Here is a 19,993-nt window from a genome sequence, read left to right as displayed (position 1 = left end):
ACCAATGGCACAGACACCTACAGCTGCACAGCACTGACTTGAGAGGTGAGAAAAATCCTTCTTCAGGAGCATGGGGAGCTTTTATTACTTAGGAGTGGTAATTGCTGACACACAAAATGGTCAGACTCCCCAGAACACGTGGTGTTTCTGGGGATAAAAATTATTGGAGGAAGAGGATTTTTAAAATTTGCAAGTACTAGAGAGTGAAAAGGAAGATCTATTGGTCTAATTTTCAAAGGAGTTTAATCGCTGCTTTTTAAAACTATATGGAGTATTTGAACTGAGAAGGACTGTAGAGATTGTGAGGTCAAATGTCTCCTCTTACAGGTAATAGTTATTATTTATAAAGTGTTACTCTGTGCCAGAAACTATTTTAAGAGCTTCACAGATATTAACTCATTTAATACTCATAACAGTCCTATGAATTAGATACTATTATTATTATCATTTTCATTTTGTAGATGGACAAACTGAGCCTATTGAGGTTAAATGGTTTACCGAAGTTTCTGTAGTTTCTTAATAGTCCAAGCTACAGCCCAAGTTTCTTGTTCCTTAATCTACTACTATTTTCACTAAGACACTGGCACTCAATCCCTTGCTGGAAGCAAGTTACAATATTATTTTGTCTTTTCTTCAAAATATTAATTTGCTAAATCAGAGTTGTGGTAAAGCTTGGCACAGTCCAGCTAATAGGAATTGTTGCCAGACTTTGGACAAACACATATGCATGTGCTCGAATTCAGACAACCCCCTCTGCCTGGGCCACGGGGAGGGAGGGCTGTGTCCATTCGTCTTGTTCTTGCAGTTAGGGCTCTGGGTCAGGACGTTCAGCAAATTGCCCATTCCCCTGTATGTGCACTCAATAAATATTAATTGATGATGATGATGGTGACAGCTTGTGTTTCTTTTGCGAATGCCAGAACTTCCCATTCTCATTCAATTCACCCTCTTTTGTTTGTTAGGGCAAAATTTTTCCAACCTGCTGAGTGTAACAGGTAATTAACACCACTTAATAAGTGTTAAGTAGGATAGTCATCTTTTTTTTTTTTTCTTGGAAAAGATTCTTTAGAAGTTAATGGTGCTGCTGAAGACTCAGGCTTACACCAGGTTCACTCTGTTAAGGAGCATAGTGGTGCATGAGGTCAACTCCCTCCTCTGGAAACATCAGGTTCTTGTTACATAAGAGACCTGGCAGCAGAGCCTCACCTGGGAAATGCGGCTGTAGCAGGCAGTGGAAGTGGGGAGGTGTGGCCCTGGGGACCTAGAACCCTCTTCTCTAAGCAGAGTTGGGCTTCCTTCCCTTTGCTCTGGGCTGGGTGGGCACCGTGGGTGGGACAGGTTGGAGAGGAGGGCGGAGCTCTCAGCTGTGCTAAATTCCCATCGAGCTCTAGGCAGGTGGGGCTGATGTCGAGGCTCATTATCATCTGCTCCGTGCTGAGTAACTAAAGGCAGAAGATGACCTGTTTCTGCCCTAGTTCCCCTTCCTGTCACCATGCTCTTCCTTGTCAGGTAAAATCACTGTGACTATTCCCTGGAAGTCTCCCAGGTTTAAAAAGAGACTGGCAGAAAGGATTTCCAGTCGCCATGTCGTTTCCCTGGAAGATGTATAAGGGATAGCCCACGTGATGGAACGGAGATTTTCTTCCCAGGACATAAAGGAAAAAGTGATTGTCTCAAGCCCCTGAATGAAAGGATGGCTCTGAGTGTCCCTTGGGAGCAACTTTGGCCGCCACGTTCTGCCTTCCATAGTATAACTCATCCTTTAAATCTCCAAGGAGATTTAAGGAGGCCGTCACCTCCAAGGGGCCCTCCTTCATTTCCTCACTCAGAACAATGGTTTCTTCTCTCCTTTCCTCCTGCGTCGAGTGCTCCCGTGCTGCCTCGGTTTGTCCTCTGGCTTCCGTGTTTGTTGTTCATAGAGCCTGAGCTACACCTGGTCATTTACATTGAGTCTCCCCAGCTGGATGGCTTTGCATTCACCACCTAGTAAGTGCTTCTAATAAATATTTGCTGAATGAGTGTGAAAATGGGGCTCTCCAGCACCGGAATAAGGCTTGTTGAACCCTTAACCCCACTGCCTTCCTTATTCTGAGAGGAGAGGTGAGTGCCTCTCCTCTCAAACCATCTGAGTCTTTGCCTGATCACTCCCTATAGTCTGGGCATGATTTCTACTCCCTTCATCTCTGGCTCAAAGTAAAGAAGAAAAGGAGTGGGAAGCTACAAGTGTTAAGAAGCTCTGAATTGCCAGCAAGTTGTAGGAGAATCTTGTCCCTTAAAATATGTGGTATTATTCGAGAGAGCGCTTTTATTCTCATCTCCTCCCTGAGTGAAATCTTAGGTAGTTCAGTAATTTAACAAGCGTGTGAAGAAACTGGCAGAGGCTTTTGAAATTCAAGTGTGTCTTGATGCTGTATGAAAACAATTATAAAAGGAAGGCTGGGAGGAGTGGGCAGAGCAAGGCTGGAATCCAAAGGTTTGGTCCTAAAAGGAAGCTGTCCCCTTACAGATCTATAAAGTGTCCATTGAGACACCAGGAGGGCCAGAGACAGGTGGAAGGAGCTTGTGGAAGGGGCTTGTGAGGCTGAATGAAGAGGTGGCCTGTGGAGGGTGGAAAGAATCCGGCCAGAACTGGAGGGGGGATTCTGGAGGTGGAAGGATGCTGGAGAGCTCACCTCCATCCCAGGAATATGCCAAAGCCAACCCTCCAAGACTAGGGACCACCAGCTGCAGGGCTGCAGGACCCCAGGGAGCCTCAGGGGTGCTCTCCCACGGAGTGGTGTGTGGGAAAGCCAGGAGCCGGAGACAACTGCCTTTGACTGCAAATGCCGGTTGCCCAGACTTGAGCCCCTGAAGCAGTAGTTAGTGAGCAGGGCTGTGTGTGCACAGGACCCTCATGATGTGGGAGAAGACCCACAGCCTCTGGGAGGGTTGGGTGGGAGGAGGCCTCACACCAGGGGTTTTAAAAAAGAAGCATCTGCCTTGTGTGCTCTTCAGATGGGATTGGGCATATTCCAGGTGTTATGGCCCGGTGACCCTTGTATGCTTTTCATACCTTGGGTCTATGAATCTCAGCTCAAGTGTTTAACAAAATCACCTGGAATGCTCTGAAAAATGCAGATTCTTGACCCAGAGAATCTAAAGAGTCTAGAGTGGAACCTGGAAATCTGCATTTGTAACAAGTGCCCTAGGCAATTTGGATGCAGGTGGCTGGGGGACTCTATTTGGGAATCAGTGCTGGGCAGCCACTTCTCAAACTTTAATGTGTATGTAAGTCACTGGGGATTTTGTTACACTGCAGGCTTTGATTCAGTAGGTCTGGGATGGGGCCAAAATTCTGCATTTCTAACAAGCTCCCAGGAGAAACTGGTTGCTGGAGCAGGGACCACACTTTGAGCAGGGTTCTCAGTGGCTTACGTGGGACCTTGTTAGAAAGGGGGACTCTTAGGCCCCACTCAGATCTACTGCGTCTGAAACTTGGGGGGAGTGCAGTCAGCAATCTGGGGTTTAGCAAAAGCTCCAGGGGGGATTCTAAAGTACCATGAAGTTTGAGAACCACTGCTAAAAGATGAGGAAGCTTAAAGAAATGGGTGGGAGGCAGGGTGGGAACAGCCAGGCTGTAGAGCAGGGCACTAGGCCCAGTCAGTCACCTCCTGCCTTGGTTTCCTTCTCCTCCAGAAACAAGCTGAGACCCGTGAATTCTGATGGAAGAAGCCTTCTTCCTCATGGTGTTGTGCATATGTGCTTTTCCTCTTGGATCAAAGCAGGAGAATTTCCCCAGTCGACTGGCTGGGATCTGTAATTTCTGCAGGATGGTTGGGCTGCATCCCCTGCACAGGGTACAGCTGGCGGTGAGGGCCCCAAGGGAAATGACAGTGGGGCTAGAGGTGCCTGAGCTGGTCAGTGTCAGTCAGGCTGGAAGCTGGTCCCCAATGAGCAGTGAGGACAGGAAGGGTCAGGCAGCTCCCAGGGTGCTGGGCAGGGCAAGAGCAGAGCCCGGTGCAGTCCATGAAGGCAGTGTCTGGAGCATGTGTGGCTGGTTGCTGATGTGTCAGGCACAGCTAAGTCCCAACAGGGGCCTCTGGGCCATCACACCCTGGGTGATCAGGAGCAATGGGCAGCAGGGGTGCTGGTTTTGACCCCCCTTCTCTCTCTGTGCCTTTTCCTCCCTGTGCTGCCTTCTCTCAGTGCAAAGGTGGAAATGAGTTCAAGTGGGTGCCAAGAAGCAACAGGAACATCCACAGTGTGGATTAAATGTGCTCAGGGAGGGTAAGTGAAGAAAACATAGGGAGAAACCAGAGGCCCCATGGGATGGAAAAGTGGGAGGCCTGGAGAGAAAGCCCCTCTGGGGCTGGAAGCAGCCCGTCACTCCTCTGCCCTTCATGCCGTCACTGACCACTGGGCCTCCCCAGGCCAGGAGGAAAATTCTTCTGTCTTCAGGTCCTGGGTCACTCAGGCAGGCAACTGTCTCTTGCTTTCTCTAACTTATTTTCCTTCGTGTTCCTGGTGCAGGCCTATGGGGAAAATAATCTGCTACTGGTTTCCCTTGAATAGTGGCCCAGGCCCCAGTGGTCAGCCATGAGGGTCCAATTCTGGCCATGGAAGGCCAAGATCAAAGCAATACTTGGTCCAGGCATTTAGGAGAGCTCCTAACAGCAAAGGGTTCTGAGTCACATCCACAGTTCCTGGTGTACATAAAATCAGTAGGTGTCATATTAATTTTATGGTGACTTTTTAAATTATTCTAGGACCAGACATGATGGTTCACGCCTCTAATCCCCACAATTTGGGAGGCTGAGGTAGGAGGATCACTTAAGCCCAGGAGTTGAAGACTAGCCTGGGAAACATAGACCCCATCTCTTAACAAAAAATTTTAAAAAATTTTAAATAAGATTATAATTCTAGACTAGGTGATTCTGTGTTAAGTTGCTTATGTAGCAGAGCCTTTGTCTTATGGCTTAAAACTATTTAATAAACTTTGATGCAAATTCCAGGAGGTCAAAACATTTAATATGCCAGCACCAACAAATAGGGACCACTCAAGTCGACCCAACCCAAGTCCCAGCTGGCGGAGTGTTCCTACTGTATCGTGCCATTTGAGGTTGGGTGCTAGTCCCTGACACAGCAAGGCCTATGGGGCTGGGCAGCCCTCCTGGATGCCCAGGCTGGTGCAGGCTTTCCAAAGACGACCTTCATCCAGAGTGATTAAAGAGCATGTGGCCTCCTGAGAGCAAAGGGGCCCAGAATGTAGTTTCCTGACATTGCTTGGAGATGCTCACGTGCATGATTATTCATTTGGGAACAAATGGAGAATGATCTCCACGCTGGGAATACTGACTTCGTCCGGGGCATCCCAAAGGGATCCTCTGTTTTAGGGCCAGTTTAGTATGGGCTGAGGAATCAAATAAAAGATATATTATCTTTTTCTCCACACTCATTGGCTCCTGGGGCAAATAAACCTTAGGGCAGACACACAGAACTGGATTATTGCTGTTGAAAACAGGCAAGGATTGAGGATATTTTATGATTTGAGAGGCAGGCTGTTGAAACAGCCCTTGGTTTCTCTTCCCACTTGAGGAAGCTGGAGCTTGGTTCAATCAGAGGGAGTCAGGAGACTGAATCGAAAAATCAGGAAACCAACTCTGGTTCTGGGTCATTTCATTGACTTTCACGGTAAGAGCAACAAGTTATCTACCTGAGAATGGTCATCATCTAGTATATGATTATTAAAAATAATAATGACCGGCCAGGCATGGTGGCTCATGCCTGCAATCCCAGCACTTTGGGAGGCCAAAGCGGGTGGATCATGAGGTCAGGAGTTCAAGATCAGCCTGGTCAACATAGTGAAACCCCCATCTCTACTAAAAATACAAAAATTAGCCGGGCATGGTGGCACATGCCTGCAGTACCAGTTACTCGGGAGGCTGAGGCAGGAGAATCACTTGAACCTGGGAGGTGGAGGTTGCAGTGAGCCAAGATCGTGCTACTGCACTCCAGTTTGGGTGACAGAGCAAGACTCTATCTCAGAAAAAATAATAATGATAATAATGATCACAGCACAATAACAATAGTGGTGTCTTCTTTTGCTGGAGGCTTCTTCACTTTTGAGAGCACTGTCATTCATAGTACATCCTGTGTCCCTGGCTGGTAGGTATGGCATTTTACAGATGGGTAAAATAAGACTCAGCATGGGTAGCTGCTTTTCTAAATAGCACACAGTTGAGTATTATGTAACTGTAGGAATTTATATAATGCTTTGAGACACTGGGCTAATATATTGAGACTTATGGGATTACAGCTGTAAAGCTTGTTGTCTGAGTCGACAGGGGCATTCAGAGATGGGTAGAGACTCTGAGTCTCACAGCTTCTACTGTCTTCAAGATAAACTCAGTGCCAGGAGCTTCCCTGTGGCTTCCATAGCTGTGACTTTTAAAGTGTTTGGTCCCAGGCATGCTGACACCAGCCCCTCAGAAATCCTATGCCCTTGGAATGCATGATGAGAGCCAGGAGCAGACAGATCTCCAACAACAGGGGCGCTTGCTGCCTCTTCATCTCCCTCATCTTCTCCCTTCCCCTGGTCTTAAGGAATCCCTTTTCTCCACCAGGAGCATTATTCCCTTGCTTCAACTCCAAGCATCCCCTTCCTACTTCTTTTCCTTTAGGGGTAAGAAGAATCTCTCCCACAACCCCTGATGCCCCTCTCCACCACAGTAGTAAAAATAAGACAGGACTTGGCACACGATTCTATTGTTTTCATAATCTATAAAGGGTACCAATCAGCTGCAGGTCATTGATGGGATAAAACAGCAAACAAATGGATACATGAATGAATGAGAGGATACATAACTAGAAATAAAATATTTAGAATGCAGACAAGTAAAATTCCTGGAAAAACAAGATTGTGGACAATGGCTTACAGCTGAGCTGAGCATGGCATATACTGCTCTGTTGGGTGGAGGGCACATGTGTACAGGGATGGAAACCTGCTAGAAGGTTCTTGCACCAGCCTGGAGAGGAGGTCCAGGGGCAGGATAAATAAAAAGGAAGGAACAAATGCAAGTGGCTGTGAAGAAGCAAGATTTGGAAACAGACTTACATGGAGACTGATGAGAAGAAGGAGTCAGAGATGGTATGGTTAGTAGAAGTTGGAAATTTAGGAGATAAAGTTTGCAGGTACTGATAGGAATGTGAATTTCAGCACAAAGTGGTTGTGGGATATCCAGGTGGAAATGTTTGCCAGCAAATGAAAATTGACTATTAGCATCTGGGTAGGAAGTCAGGACAGGTGGAATACAGTTAGCGTTTATACAGTCCTTACTGGTTATCATTAATGTCCTTTAATAGGGGCCCTTTGAGGTGGCCTTGTTAAGGAGCCACCCCAGACCAGTGACTTCCATCTCTCTATGCTTTTGCTTTCACTGTTCCACTTCTAGGATGCCGACCTCCGGTTCCCATAAGTGATTAGGTTTTACTCGCCCTTTTCAACTTCCCTTTGATCACAAACCTTCCATGATCCCCCTGGTTGGAATGAATTGCAGTCTTTCAGTAATCCCACAATACTTATATTGAGATTTAGGATTTATGACTCTAGAAAGCAGGGTAATAATACATGGCAATTCAATAGGCTGTGGCTTGCATGAAATAGTTTCTCCATTTGTTGAAAGAATGAGATTGGCACCATTCAACAGCTTCTCTTATTAAAAAAAAAAAAGTGTTTTCCAAAGCTAAGGGATGACTCAGGGTCATGGGGCTGTGGTGAGCGCTTGCATCAGCATCTCTGTATTTTGCTTGGAAGCTTTAGGGGTGGTCCTTATATAACAGAGTTGGGAGGGAACGCCTGGTCTGACTGCCCACACAAATGAATGAGCATTATGCCTGCCTGGTGGTTATTCAGCCCCTGCCCAAGCATGTCCGGTGACAGGGAGCTGTGTCCTGCCGGCCTCGATGGCTTGTTAAGGAAGGGCTGAGTGGATGGTTGGGGGAGGATAAACAGTGAAGAGCACAACTTTGCTTTTCCCATTGATTACTCAGTCTGGGGCTTGCTGATGGTATCATATGAGATAGGTTAAATCATGCTAGGGCAAAACAACAACAACAACAACAACAACAACACTCAACTCTTGGCAGCTTAAAACAACACAAGTTTCTTTACTGCTCACACTCTAGTCCATCATGAGTTGCCTGGGGGCCTCTTTCCTTACTTGTGGCTTCAGGATGATGGAGTACCCACCATCCTAAATGCTTTTTGCTTTGTCAGAGGAAAAGGAAAAGAGACTCTGGAGAATTTTGTATCAGCCGTTAAGTGGTCTGGCCTTCTCTCCACATCACTTCTGCCCACAGCCCATCAGCAGCCCCAACCCCTGAGAGCTGGAAAATGAGACCTTACCACCTTCCAGAAGGCTGAGTGCTGGGTGTGAGTGGAGGCAGCCATAATGGCTATGGTGCAGGCCTCATGCAAATGGCCTGGCTGATTTCCATTTGGTCTAGAAGGAAGAGGTTCCTTACCTCTTCCACATCATTGTGACAAGAAGCAGCTGGGGAAGTAGGCAAGGATCAGTGTGTGTATCAAAAGGTCACTGTCACTCCTAAAAGTCTCTGGATTAATTGGAGGAGCCTCTTCTACTTGTAAGGATCCTGTTCAGTGTTCTAGGCAGTAAGAGGTCATCTAGAGAAGCCACCTGAAATGGCAGAATAAATTCTTCAGCTCTTTTCCCAACCTCCAAAAAGCTGGAGACCTCCGCGACTAGCTGGCCTGCATTAAGCAGTTTTCCTCTACGTGGAGACAGTGATGAATCCTCCCTGCTTGGAAGGTTGCAGCCTCCACAATAAATCAAGCCCCAAAGAGAGAAGAAGCAGTGGTGATTAAGAGTGGAACCTGAAATCCAAACTGTAATCAGTCAGAGATTTGTCATTGGAATTGGAGATGGAGATGGAGAAATAATGGATGATTCAGGCCCACGGTGGCTGTCTCTAAACATGTTAATTGCCTCAGCTTAAGTGGCTGAAACTGATGATTAGAAAATGTAGAGATGTGCATAGCAGAACTCACAGCCACTGCCTCCCGGGGCTGGTGCACCCAGCTCTGAGAAAGTGGGCTTTCTCTTTGAATGGGAGGGGGTAGGGTGATGCCTTGGCTGGGGGTAGATAGGATTGGTTATCACAGCTCTGAGGTCCTATAAGGAGATACAATAGGGACATGGCGTGCCCCCTCCTGCCAGGTGGTTGAGATTCACAGAGGCTGGTGGTACCCGCTTCACCCACCAAGGGTCACCACCTCTGGAATGATGGCTCCTTTGCTCTGATTCCTCAGGTGACTGCCTGAGAAGTCTAAGGTGAGGGTTAATGCAATTCATCTACACTGGACTTTGAGAATACAGAAGGTGCCCCATAGTTACAAAATGTCTTACACGTGTGCTGTGCATGTCTTTATTTTTAATGTGTGCGTATGTGTTTCTCCCTCTGTGTCTGCCATCTGGGGTAGTTAGCTCATCTAACTAAATTGAGAGACCAAAGTCATGGTCCATACCCAAATGGGATGGTTTGAGGGAGTTTATTCTCCACCCAAAGAAATCTTAGTTTGTAACCACAGGCTGCATATCTAATGCCAGCCAGCCATGTTGTAAACATATGCACTTGGTCAGTTCAATGCACTTTACCACGTATTTGTTAAGTCTCTCCTAACTGCCATGCATTGTACAAAGGCGCTTTGCAAATGGAAATGAGAAAAGAATAGACGTTGGCTAAGATGGCTTGCAGAATGCTGGACAGAGGAATCTATCTGTATTGGAAGGTGGGAAGAGGATGATGACTCCACAATGGATAGATTATGGAAAGTACCCCTGGGAGGGGGTCAGAAAACATGCTGTGGGGCCCAGAGGTACAGGGGAAGGTGGAGGAACAAGGGACGGTGGGCAGAGCTCCCAATAGAAAGTGTCATTTGAGGCTGGGGACGGTGGCTCATACCTGTAATCCCAGCACTTTGGGAGGCTGAGGTGGGCAGATCACCTCAGGTCAGGAGTTCAAGACCAATCTAGCCAACATGGTGAAACCCCCTTTCTACTGAAAAATATGAAAATTAGCTGGGCGTGGTAGCAGGCGCCTGTAATGCCAGCTATTTGGGAGGCTGAGGCAGGAGAATTGCTTGAACCCAGGAGGCGGAGGTTAGAGTGAGCCAAGATCACGCCACTGTACTCCAGCCTGGGCAACAGAGTAAGACTATGTCTCCAAAAAAAAAAAAAAAAAAAAAAAAACGGTAAGTGGCATTTGAGATGGGCCTTGAAGGATGTTTCAAAAGATTTTGATGGGAAGAACAAAGTATTCATGATAGCCTAAACAATACAAAGTATATTTATATATTATATAAATAAATATATTTAGTAGTATGTGTCTATATCTCCCTATATAACTGGGTAAAATGGTGCATTTATATCTGTAGCCTTCCCTACTGCTGGTCTAGGTGCCAAATTTCTTCCTTACAGTTACCCTTTAGCTTACAATTTTGATTTCTGATAAAATGAAAGTACCCTTGGGAGCAGCTTTTCAATGATTTTAAGCTCCTTTTACCCATTTATACCTGTGTGGCTGGATTGGAGGTGGGAGAGCTTAGTCTTCCTGCTGGTCACACTTCCCACCATCAGGCCTTTCTTGGTCAGGATCAGTTTCTTCCCTCTTCCCCCAGAGGCTACACTGTCCCTCTTCATCATTGCTAATTGTTGTTTTTCTTGCGTTCCTCTTGCTCCATCCACCATCAGGCAAAATGCCACTGCCTTCTGAGGCTGGCCATTTTTTCCTGACCCTCCTATATTTGTGATAAATGTACATATTCACTTTAGGTTTGTGAGTTACTATAGGAGGATACACAGGGGCCAGAAAAACAAGAGCAGGGCAGTTACGGATTCATTAGAAACCCTTGCAGTATTTCTCCTAGTGGTCCTGCCTTGGGTCAGATGACACATGGGCTGGACCAGCTCTTTCAGTCTTCCCAGTGGCCATCCATGGGTGACCCCTAGGAGCAAGTGTGGTATTCTATTGGTAGTAAGTAGTGCACTGAGGGCTTGTGTCATTTGGGTTTGGGTATAATAAAAAGAGGAGTGCCATAAAAAGAAGAACTTACCAGAAATGGATCTGTGTTGGGGCAGTGGCTCTATGTTGCTGCAGGGAGGGCCTTTGTGTCAACCACCTGTGAGAGGCAGTGTCCAGGCAGAAGTCAGCTGCCGTAGAAGCAGGAGTGGCATTTTCCTCCTCTAACTCAGGGCTGTGTCTCTGCTCCCTCTTCAGCTGGTGCTGCCAGAATACTCCATCCATAGCCTCTTCTGCATTATGTTCCTGTGTGCGCAAGAGTGGCTCACGCTGGGGCTGAATGTCCCTCTACTTTTCTATCACTTCTGGAGGTAAGTCAGACTGGGACTGGTCTATCCTTTGTCTTTTCTGCCAGGGCAGCCTGCTCTCCAGTGATGATGTCACCCAAATAGACAGCTTCTAGTGCCTTCCAATCATCCCTTCCTTTCTGGGTCTCTCTTTAAAGCCTGTTCCCAAACTGCTGTTAGGCAGCAAGTCCAATAAGGTAAAGGCCCTTTTTGTTGGTTTCATTAACCACAACCCCATCCCTTGTAGGTCAGTGTTAAAAGCATCTATAGTTGCATTCACAACAGCCAAAGAGTGGAACCAACCCAAATGCCCATCAGCTGATAAATGGAGAAACAAAATATGGTATATCCATACAATGGAATACTATTTGTCAATAAAAAGAAATGAAGTACTGATACATGCTACAACATGAAGCCCTAAAGAAAGTATCAGTGAAAAAAGCCAGACACAAAAGGCCACATATTTCATGATTCTATTTATAGGAAATGTCCAGGATAGGCAAATCTATAGACAGAAAGTAAATTCATGGCTGCCAGGGGCTGGGAGGGAATGAGAATAGGGAGTGACTGCTAATGGGTCGAAGGTTTTCTTTTTAGGGTGATGAAAATGTTCTGAAATTAGATAGTCATGATGGTTGCACAACTCTATGAATATACTAAAAACCACTGAATTGTACAGTTGTACACTTTAAAAGGGTGACTTTTATGGTATGTAAATTATATCTTAATAAAAAAAAAAGCACCTACCAGATGGGCTGGATTTTCTGGGACAGTTATAATTTCATAGATTCTATTCCCTGCTGAGACCATGCGTCAGATCATGTGATTTTTGGCTTTTTGTAAAATAGAGTCACCATATGGACACAGGAGGCAGAGGTGGGGGAATATCAAAATAGTAGAGAAGGTATTTGTGCAGATAAGTTGCCTGCCCTTGACCCTTTGCTGCCAGAGCATTGGACCCTAAAGTGTTTTATCATTTTTATTGTACCATAAAATCTGGCTTGAATTTAGCCACACCTAAGACATGCATTCCTTCATTTAGAAAACGTACGGGATACATACTACACGCCAGGCATTGTGAGGGATTTCACGTTAAGTGTAAAGCAAAACCTTTACCCTTAAGGAATGTACATCCTAGTGGTGGAGGGAAATATGTTCTTAACAGACATATGAGGAATACTGGTAGGAGCATAGAGAAAGAAGCACTTAAATTAGACTCAAGAGTGACATTAGAAAAGCACATTCCAGGGCGAGGGCCCAGCATGTGCAAAGGCCCAGAGTTAAGAGAGCACTTGTTGTGTTTGGGAAATAGTAGTTGCTCAGTGAGGTTGGATGTAGGGTTCTTGGAGGGAAATAAGAAGAGACAGGGTTGGCAGGCAGCTGAGAGTATGGTATGGAGGGCCTGAAATGATTTGGTGGGGAAGGTGGAATTAATTTATTCTCTAGGTAATGAAAAATGATCAGAAGCTTTAGAAGAAGACAGTGGCATTACCTGATCTGATTTTTAGGAAGGTGGCCTGGGAAGCAGTGTAAAGGATGGGTTAGAGGGTGAAATACTGAGGATGAAATCCAACGAGGGGGTTATGGTGGGAACTCCAGGTGGGGAGGTGAGAGAGCCTTGACCCAGGTGGTGGGAGTCAGAATGGTGAGAGAACAAGAGAACCTGTGGAGGTGAACCGGATAAGCCTTGGCCCATAATTGGGTGCAGGTGAGGGAGAGAAAGCCTCTAGGCTGCGTGGCCGGGAGGTCGATGGTGCCATTGACCAGGGCCAGCAGGGTAGAAGAAATCTCAGATTTAGGGAGGAAGGAAAAAGATTCGGTTACATCGAGAAGCCTCACTTTAAGTAAAGGCAATCTGCTCTCATCTGAATTAGAGAGAAGTCAAATAGAAGATCCAGGATTCACAACAACCAAGTGAGCTGGGTTTCATTTTCTGTGTTTGATACATGGGGACACACAGACTCACAAAGGTTAAGTCAACTTAACCTGTGTTGCTCAGCTTGGACGTGGCAGGGCTGAGGTTACGCCCCACCTCTGTACGAATTCCAGTCTGAGTCCCTGCCGCCTGACACACTGCCCCAGGGGCTGGCTCTTCTCCCCCAGGAAAGGAGTTCGTCCCAAGGTCCTTCAAGTAGGGGGCTGTCAAGGCAGGGTATCAGAAATGTGATTAATGGACAAAACATCGATCAGGGCACTGCTTCGTGGGGCTAGCGCTTGTCCAAAAGGGAGGAAAAGGAGAGGCAGCCAGTGTCCGTAGACTTGGAAAGTTGATCTCTATGGAGGAAGGGAGGGGCTGTAATCTCCTTGCCAATAGGGACTTTGTCTTACCTTTTTTTTGAATCCCTGACAGGATCTAGTCTAGTTCCTGGCAATTAGTAAGTTCTCAGAACATGAAAGAAAAAAAAGAATGAGGAGGGGAGGAGTCCTTTAAAAACCAGAGCCCTCGTACACCCTTTATCCCCCTTTTTACTCCCCCTCCTTCCCAACAGGTCCAGACCAGTGACGTTTCACATACAGAGAAAGTCCCCTCCTGCTCTGGCTCTTAGTTTGCTTAAAGGAAATAGAACTGTCTGCTGTCGACTCAGTACCTGTTCTTCCCAGGTTATTTGCATACATCGCCTCACGTAATGGCCACAACAGCCCTTTGCAGTGGGCAATTCCATTCCCATTTCACCGATGAGAAAGTTGAGGCTCAGATGGGTTAATGACTGACCCAAGGAAAGTCAATGTGGTGACTGGTGACTGGCAGGGCCTTTGCTCTTTCCACGGAGCCACATGGCCACCCTGCCCTTCTGCCTCCACTTAATGAGGTCACCTGGGAATAAAACCACAGTAACAGCAAATAGCTTTTGAGATCGGCTCCCAGGAAGAGGAGAAATGTGTGGCCTGGAGGGCTGTGAGCTGGCAGTTGTCATCGAATCTGGCTTGTGATTTCTTTTCAGCACAGTGTCAGTGACAGATAACGTCAGTGCAATTCTCTGAAGGGGAAGGAGGAGGGAGCTGAGATTCCGGATCTGCGAGTTGCTACATTGCAGGATGTTCTTCAAAGCCAGTGTGATTAATCTCCCAGTCAGAGCCCTCTCCCTGGGCCCTTTATCACCATTGAGAACCACTGTCTGTCCCAGAGCCCAGGGAAGCCATTTATTTGCACTCCTGGCCTCTGTGTGGCTTTACCAGAATGACTGAAAAAGGAACTCACTGAGAGATTCCAGCTGTACTTTGTTCTTGGGCTCTGGCAGGAGGCTGTGGCCAGGTCCCTGGGGGCAGTGTCCTGGGGGCAGCGACCACTTCCCAAGGGACTCAGGAGGCTCAGACTCCTGCCCCAGGTCTCACCAAGCCTGACGGCTCCCCTCCTCAGGGGCGTGGCCAGGTGAGCCTTGGGAACGTAGTATTTTGAAGTACACACAGTTCGCGTTAGCTGCTCCCCCTCCTCCTCTTTCCCACCTACTTTCACTCACCCAGCTGCCGTCCGGGCCCGCTCTCTCCCGACAGATGGCTGATGTTCTTTTTGAGTTCTAGGTCCCACTGTCAAGAAGGAAAGCACCTGTAAACTGCTCTGCGCTCAAGTGAGAATAGGATGTCCCAAAGTATTCAGGATTTTCAATAAGGGTCTGTGTGAAGTAGTTTTAGGGTAGAATGGAGGTATGGTGGCGTCCCAGCAGTGGTGGTATAGCCCTTTACCTCTGCCTGCACTTGTCCTGAGAGGCGGCTCTTCCTTCGACTCCTAGGCAACGCCAGGTGACACATTTCCCCTTCTGTTGGAGCAGCTTTGTATATGGGTGAAATTGCCATGATGCCAGTGGATTGGAGTATTTGGGGATTTACTACCTGCTGGAAGATAGTGGCTGAGCCACTCTTCAGCGGTGCTTCAACTGTGATTTGGGCAGAAGGCAGGCAATTGCTTGGCAGGGATTGCTCGACAGAAGCCCTGCATCGGAAGGGTTTGCCCAGGTGACGCCAGAAGTACCAGGACCTCAGAGACAATGATGTCCTCTCTCCCTGCAGGTATTTCCACTGTCCAGCAGATAGCTCAGAACTAGCCTACGACCCACCGGTGGTCATGAATGCCGACACTTTGAGTTACTGTCAGAAGGAGGCCTGGTGTAAGCTGGCCTTCTATCTCCTCTCCTTCTTCTACTACCTTTACTGGTGAGTATCTGCCCCTCCTGGTGGTTTTGACTCCTGCAGCAAAAGGAAGAGAATTTCAGGCTGGCCTCTGGGAGGCGGCCTTTGGGGATGGCGTGCGAGGGTGGGAGTCACGGCCATTCAGGTGTAGTCCCAGCTGTCTGACTCTGGCTCAGGAGCAAGGGCTTCTGAATAAACAAGTAAGGGGGCAGGAGATCCTGCAGGAGGCCTTGCCTGCTGATCGGCACATCCTTAGGGCCACGCAGTGAAAACACCCTCTCAACATCCCTTTGGAGATAGCTGGTGAAGTGCAGTTGGCTACTCCTTCTTCCCTATAGGGCTTCCTGCCTCTCACAACTCTGCAGCTCAGCCCAGCAGGTTGCCTGTGGCCACAGGGGCTCAGGCTCATCCTCACTGTCCCTTGCCCCGTGGCCTGTTTGCAAGGATTCTTGGGAACCATAACAGAGGCCCCAAACTCCCCGCCCCAGCCCCACAGTGGCTGTCACGGTTCATAAAGTGGCATTTTGGGTCGCTAAATGCTTCATTTACAGTTTTCCCAATATTACATAACACCATTCCAATTAAGAAAAACCTGCTGACTTTGCAGTCCCGTTTCAGGAGTCTCCCCTCTTTTCACCTCTCTGCTCAGAACATCCTAACTAAGCAGATAGCTATAAACAGACTGTCTTGTGGTTTGACACCACAGAGAGTGCCTTTTCCGCAAATGTCTCCTCCTCCTTCCTGCTCCTCTTTGGCTCATCTCTGGGGACTCTCACCTGTCACTTGCGATTCCATCATTACCTGTGGCAGGGCCATGGTGATCTCCAAACCTCCCGGTGATGTCTCCAAAAGGGCATGGTTGACAGCAGCCAGGTGAAGAGGAGGAGGGGTCGGGATGTTGGACTGCATGCCACCCCGAGGTTTGGATTGGGCTGTGGCAGGCCAGAATGTGGCTGCATTTGTCCAGCATTTTTTATTTTTTATTTATTTTTAAATTGTTATTTAAAGATGGGGTCTCACTGTTTTGCCCAGGCTGGAGTGCAATGGTGCCATCACTGCTCACTGCAGCCTTGAACTTGGCTCAAGCGATTCTCCCACCTTAACCTGAGTAGCTGGGACTGCAGGTGTGTGTCACCATGCCCGGCTAATTTTTTTTTTTTTTTAATTTTAAAATTTTTTGTAGAGATGGGGTTTCACTGTGTTGCCCAGGCAGGTCTCGAACTCGTGGGCCCAAGTGACCCTTCTGCCTCAGCCTCCCAAAGTTCTGACATTTAAAAATGAGCCAGGCTTTGTGCTCAGAGCTTTGTACCTATTGCTCAATTTATAAGATAAATACTATCCTCACTCACATATGAAAAATGAACTGAATCTGAGAAGTTAGATAATTTTCCTGAATTCCAGCTAATAGTGTCACAGCTGTAAGTAGTACATCTTGAGTCCGATTTCAAAGACTGAACTCCTTTTTCCTTTTTCTTTTTTTGAGGGTATCACTCTGTCTCCCAGGCTGGACTACAACGGCAGGATCATAGCTTGCTGCAGCCTTGAACTCCAGGCTGAAGGGATCCTCCTGCCTTAGCCTCCTGAGTAGCTGGAATTATAGGCATGTACCACCATGCTCGGCTAATTTTTGTATTTTTCTGTAGAGACAGGGTTTTGCCGTGCTGCCCAGGCTGGTCTTGAACTCCTGGGCTCATGTGATCTACCCGCCTCAGCCTCCCAAAGTGCCAGGATTACAGGCGTGAGCCACCGTGCCCAGTAGCTCCTAACTGCTGGCTATCTTAGAAAACCTCTAGAAAAGTCTTTATCAAAGTGTGGGGTAAGGAAGGGAGGAAGGTGTGCTTTTTAAAAATGCAGATTCCTGGGCTTATAGCTACCTATTCAGACTTTCCAGGGCTGGGCTGTGCGTTTTAAACAAGCTCTCTGGACAATCTTGATGCACACCTTGGTGGCTCTGGAGCATTCTGCTTGGTTCTGCCTTCCCTCCCCTTTACATCCCCAGTGTCCGCAGACTCTGTGGGGTGCTCTGGGATGTTTACTGCTCCAGCCTGCAGGGAGCCTGACGGTCTTTGAAGCCTCCGGAGATTTCTGCGGTGCCCAGTGGGTTCACCTAAGTCTTTCTGACTCCAAGTCTGAACTATTTAACAACCAAAGGCTTGTCAGATGGGTTTCTGTCTTGGGAGACCTACAGAGTGTGGACAAAGCCGTCGTGGGCTTAGGGACTTGACACCTTGGAGGTTAGGTTTCTTCCCTGCAGTGTGCTCAACCCTGCTTTCTTTGTGGAGCCACAGACTTCCCCTTCTGCAGAGTCATGGGCTGAGTGGCCTGTCCCCAGAGACAGCACTGTCTCTCCTCTAAGCCAACAGAATGAGACCATTGTTTTCATTAGCTCCTGCCCCTTTAGCCTGGGATCCACCTCAGTGTGGATGAGGACAGAGGCGAGACTTTCCCTCATTTCAGTTTTGTTGCAGTAACTGCTGGAGCCAAGGCGTCGCGGGGAAGAAGCCATATGAGTTCACAGGGAGGGAAGCGGCTGTGCGTGCTCCGCTGCGGGGGTGGGAGGGGGTGGGGTAGGGAGGTCTTGGCAGCTCCTCTCGGTTAGATGGGTGTGATTGTTCTGTAACCGAGTGTGTTCCAGACAGTCTGTTTGACTGTTTGTCCTCTAATTCATTACTTCAGTTTGGCCCTGCCTTCATGATACATGTGTTAATCACTTTGTTTCTAAAACAAAATTGGAAACAGTTCCTGCAGCCTCACTGGGACCCTGGGTGGCCGCCACGGGCACCCACATTCTTTGTTGAATCTGGCCCCTTGGTGCTCTTTGGGGCTGCTTAAAAGACTCTGTTTCTCCCACCTTAGGAACTGCCAGCCCCTCAGATCTGGAGCTGGTGGAGAGCACAGCAGCGTCAGCGCAGGCCACCGTGGGAGGGAGGAAAGGGGACTCGTGTATGCAGAGCCATGTCTGAACTGAGCTCAGGGCTAGAGACCCACACAACAGTGGGGAAGACGGGGTTGATAGTTTATAGTTTGAGCTTCCTGAGGGGCTCCTGAGGACTTTGGAGAGGTTAAGAAATGTGTCTCAGGTCCCTGCTAATAATTAGCAACATCTGGCTTCAGAGCCTGTGCTCTTTCTTCTATCCTGTTTGAACCGCATGGCACCCATCACCCCACTTCTCAGGTTGCCTTGTGGACCAGGTGATATTTGAGGGTTGTGTTAGAAGGGGACTAGCTAATGCAGATACTAATACTAGCCAGTGAGCCCAGTGTGAACAGTGTCTGCTCTGTAGAAAGATTTTTTTCAAACCTGAAGTAGTAGGACCACCCTCCTGCATGGTTGTTCTGGATCATGCCTGTTCCTCCTCAGGTTTATTTCTCTCCATCTATGTTATTTATGGTTTACTTGTTCCTTGACACTGGAGACCATGTTGGTTTCATTCACCTCTGCGTCTGCAGTGTCCTGGCCCGTGCCTGGCACTCACTGAATCCTCGTGGTTTGTTGTTACAGCTTAGCTGTATGCTTCCTCAAGGCAGGAATTGGGGCTGCACACTCACCATTTTCCCCAGCACTGAGAATAGTGTCTGGCATAATGAATGAAAGTGAGTAAACAAAGGTATCCACTTGAGACTTAGTACTGTTATGCAAAAAGCACTGGCTTTGGAGTTAGAATGTGGCTTCTGCCGCTGCTGTCACTCCTCATCTGGCCCTCAGCTTCCCCAAGTAGAGTAAGTCCCTCTTGCTCCAGGTCTGACCAGTGGTTCTCTGTGTACATGAGGTGTGTGAGGTTCCTGAAGATGGAACTTCAGCTACTCAGAGGAGCTCATTGGGCATCCATAGCTGCAAAGGGTTAGAAGTCAAACCTTTTCATTTCTTTCCTTTGGTTGTACTTCTTAGATGAATCTTTTTTTCTCACTATAATGTGAAAAGATAGTTGGTTTCTTTTGCTGCGAAATAGACAAAGAGGTATATTTTGGTGCAGATCATTCCTCAGCCTTGCAAAATTACCCTGAAGCCCTTACTAAGAGCACAGGGATACATGTCCCCTTCACCCCACTCTTAGTAGTATTGGGGCAATACTTTAGGTCACACACTTTTAATGCATGTTTAATTCCTGGAGTCCATTAAAAATAGGAGGGCCAGGGAGTTACCCAATCAAGAATTCACTGAGTTCTGGTGCCCAGAGGGCTTATGTTCCCACTCTGGCCTTTGCAGTAGCGACGATGATCTTTCCCCCAGCACTAATGTATTATCCAGCATCATCTGGGAGCCCCTGGACACAGCCATCATGCAAGCACATGGCAGCTGGTGGCATAAAGAATCCACTGCACTCCCACCTCCACCCCCAGACCTGCCCTGCAATTGCACAAAAAGGAAAACAACCATAATCATCATCCTGATGAGAATAATAATAGGCACTTAGAGCATTCACATCTTTTATCCAAGGGATACAATATGCTCTCCCAAAAAATTTTTATTCCAGTGTTGTGGGAAGTAGAAGGGGCACAGTAGT

The 19,993-nt window shown here is 47.5% G+C and overlaps 1 protein-coding gene across 5 annotated transcripts in view; it reads left to right on the top strand.

Annotated features, from left to right (window-relative positions):
• The window catches only part of CNIH3 (cornichon family AMPA receptor auxiliary protein 3), a 343,860-nt gene that overhangs the window by 285,694 nt on the left and 38,173 nt on the right, over window positions 1-19,993 (top strand). For all 5 annotated transcript variants that reach the window (XM_034947662.3, XM_055107644.2, XM_055107643.2 and 2 more), the window contains 2 exons: window positions 11,275-11,387; window positions 15,369-15,512. In XM_034947662.3, the coding sequence (XP_034803553.1) occupies window positions 11,275-11,387; window positions 15,369-15,512 (257 nt within the window). The remainder of the gene's footprint in view (window positions 1-11,274; window positions 11,388-15,368; window positions 15,513-19,993) is intronic.

This window comes from Pan paniscus, chromosome 1 (assembly GCF_029289425.2).
Source record: "Pan paniscus chromosome 1, NHGRI_mPanPan1-v2.0_pri, whole genome shotgun sequence".
Lineage (NCBI taxonomy): Eukaryota > Metazoa > Chordata > Mammalia > Primates > Hominidae > Pan > Pan paniscus.
The sequence above is the reverse complement of the archived record's forward strand: the minus strand, read 5'-3'. Positions and strand labels throughout refer to the sequence as shown.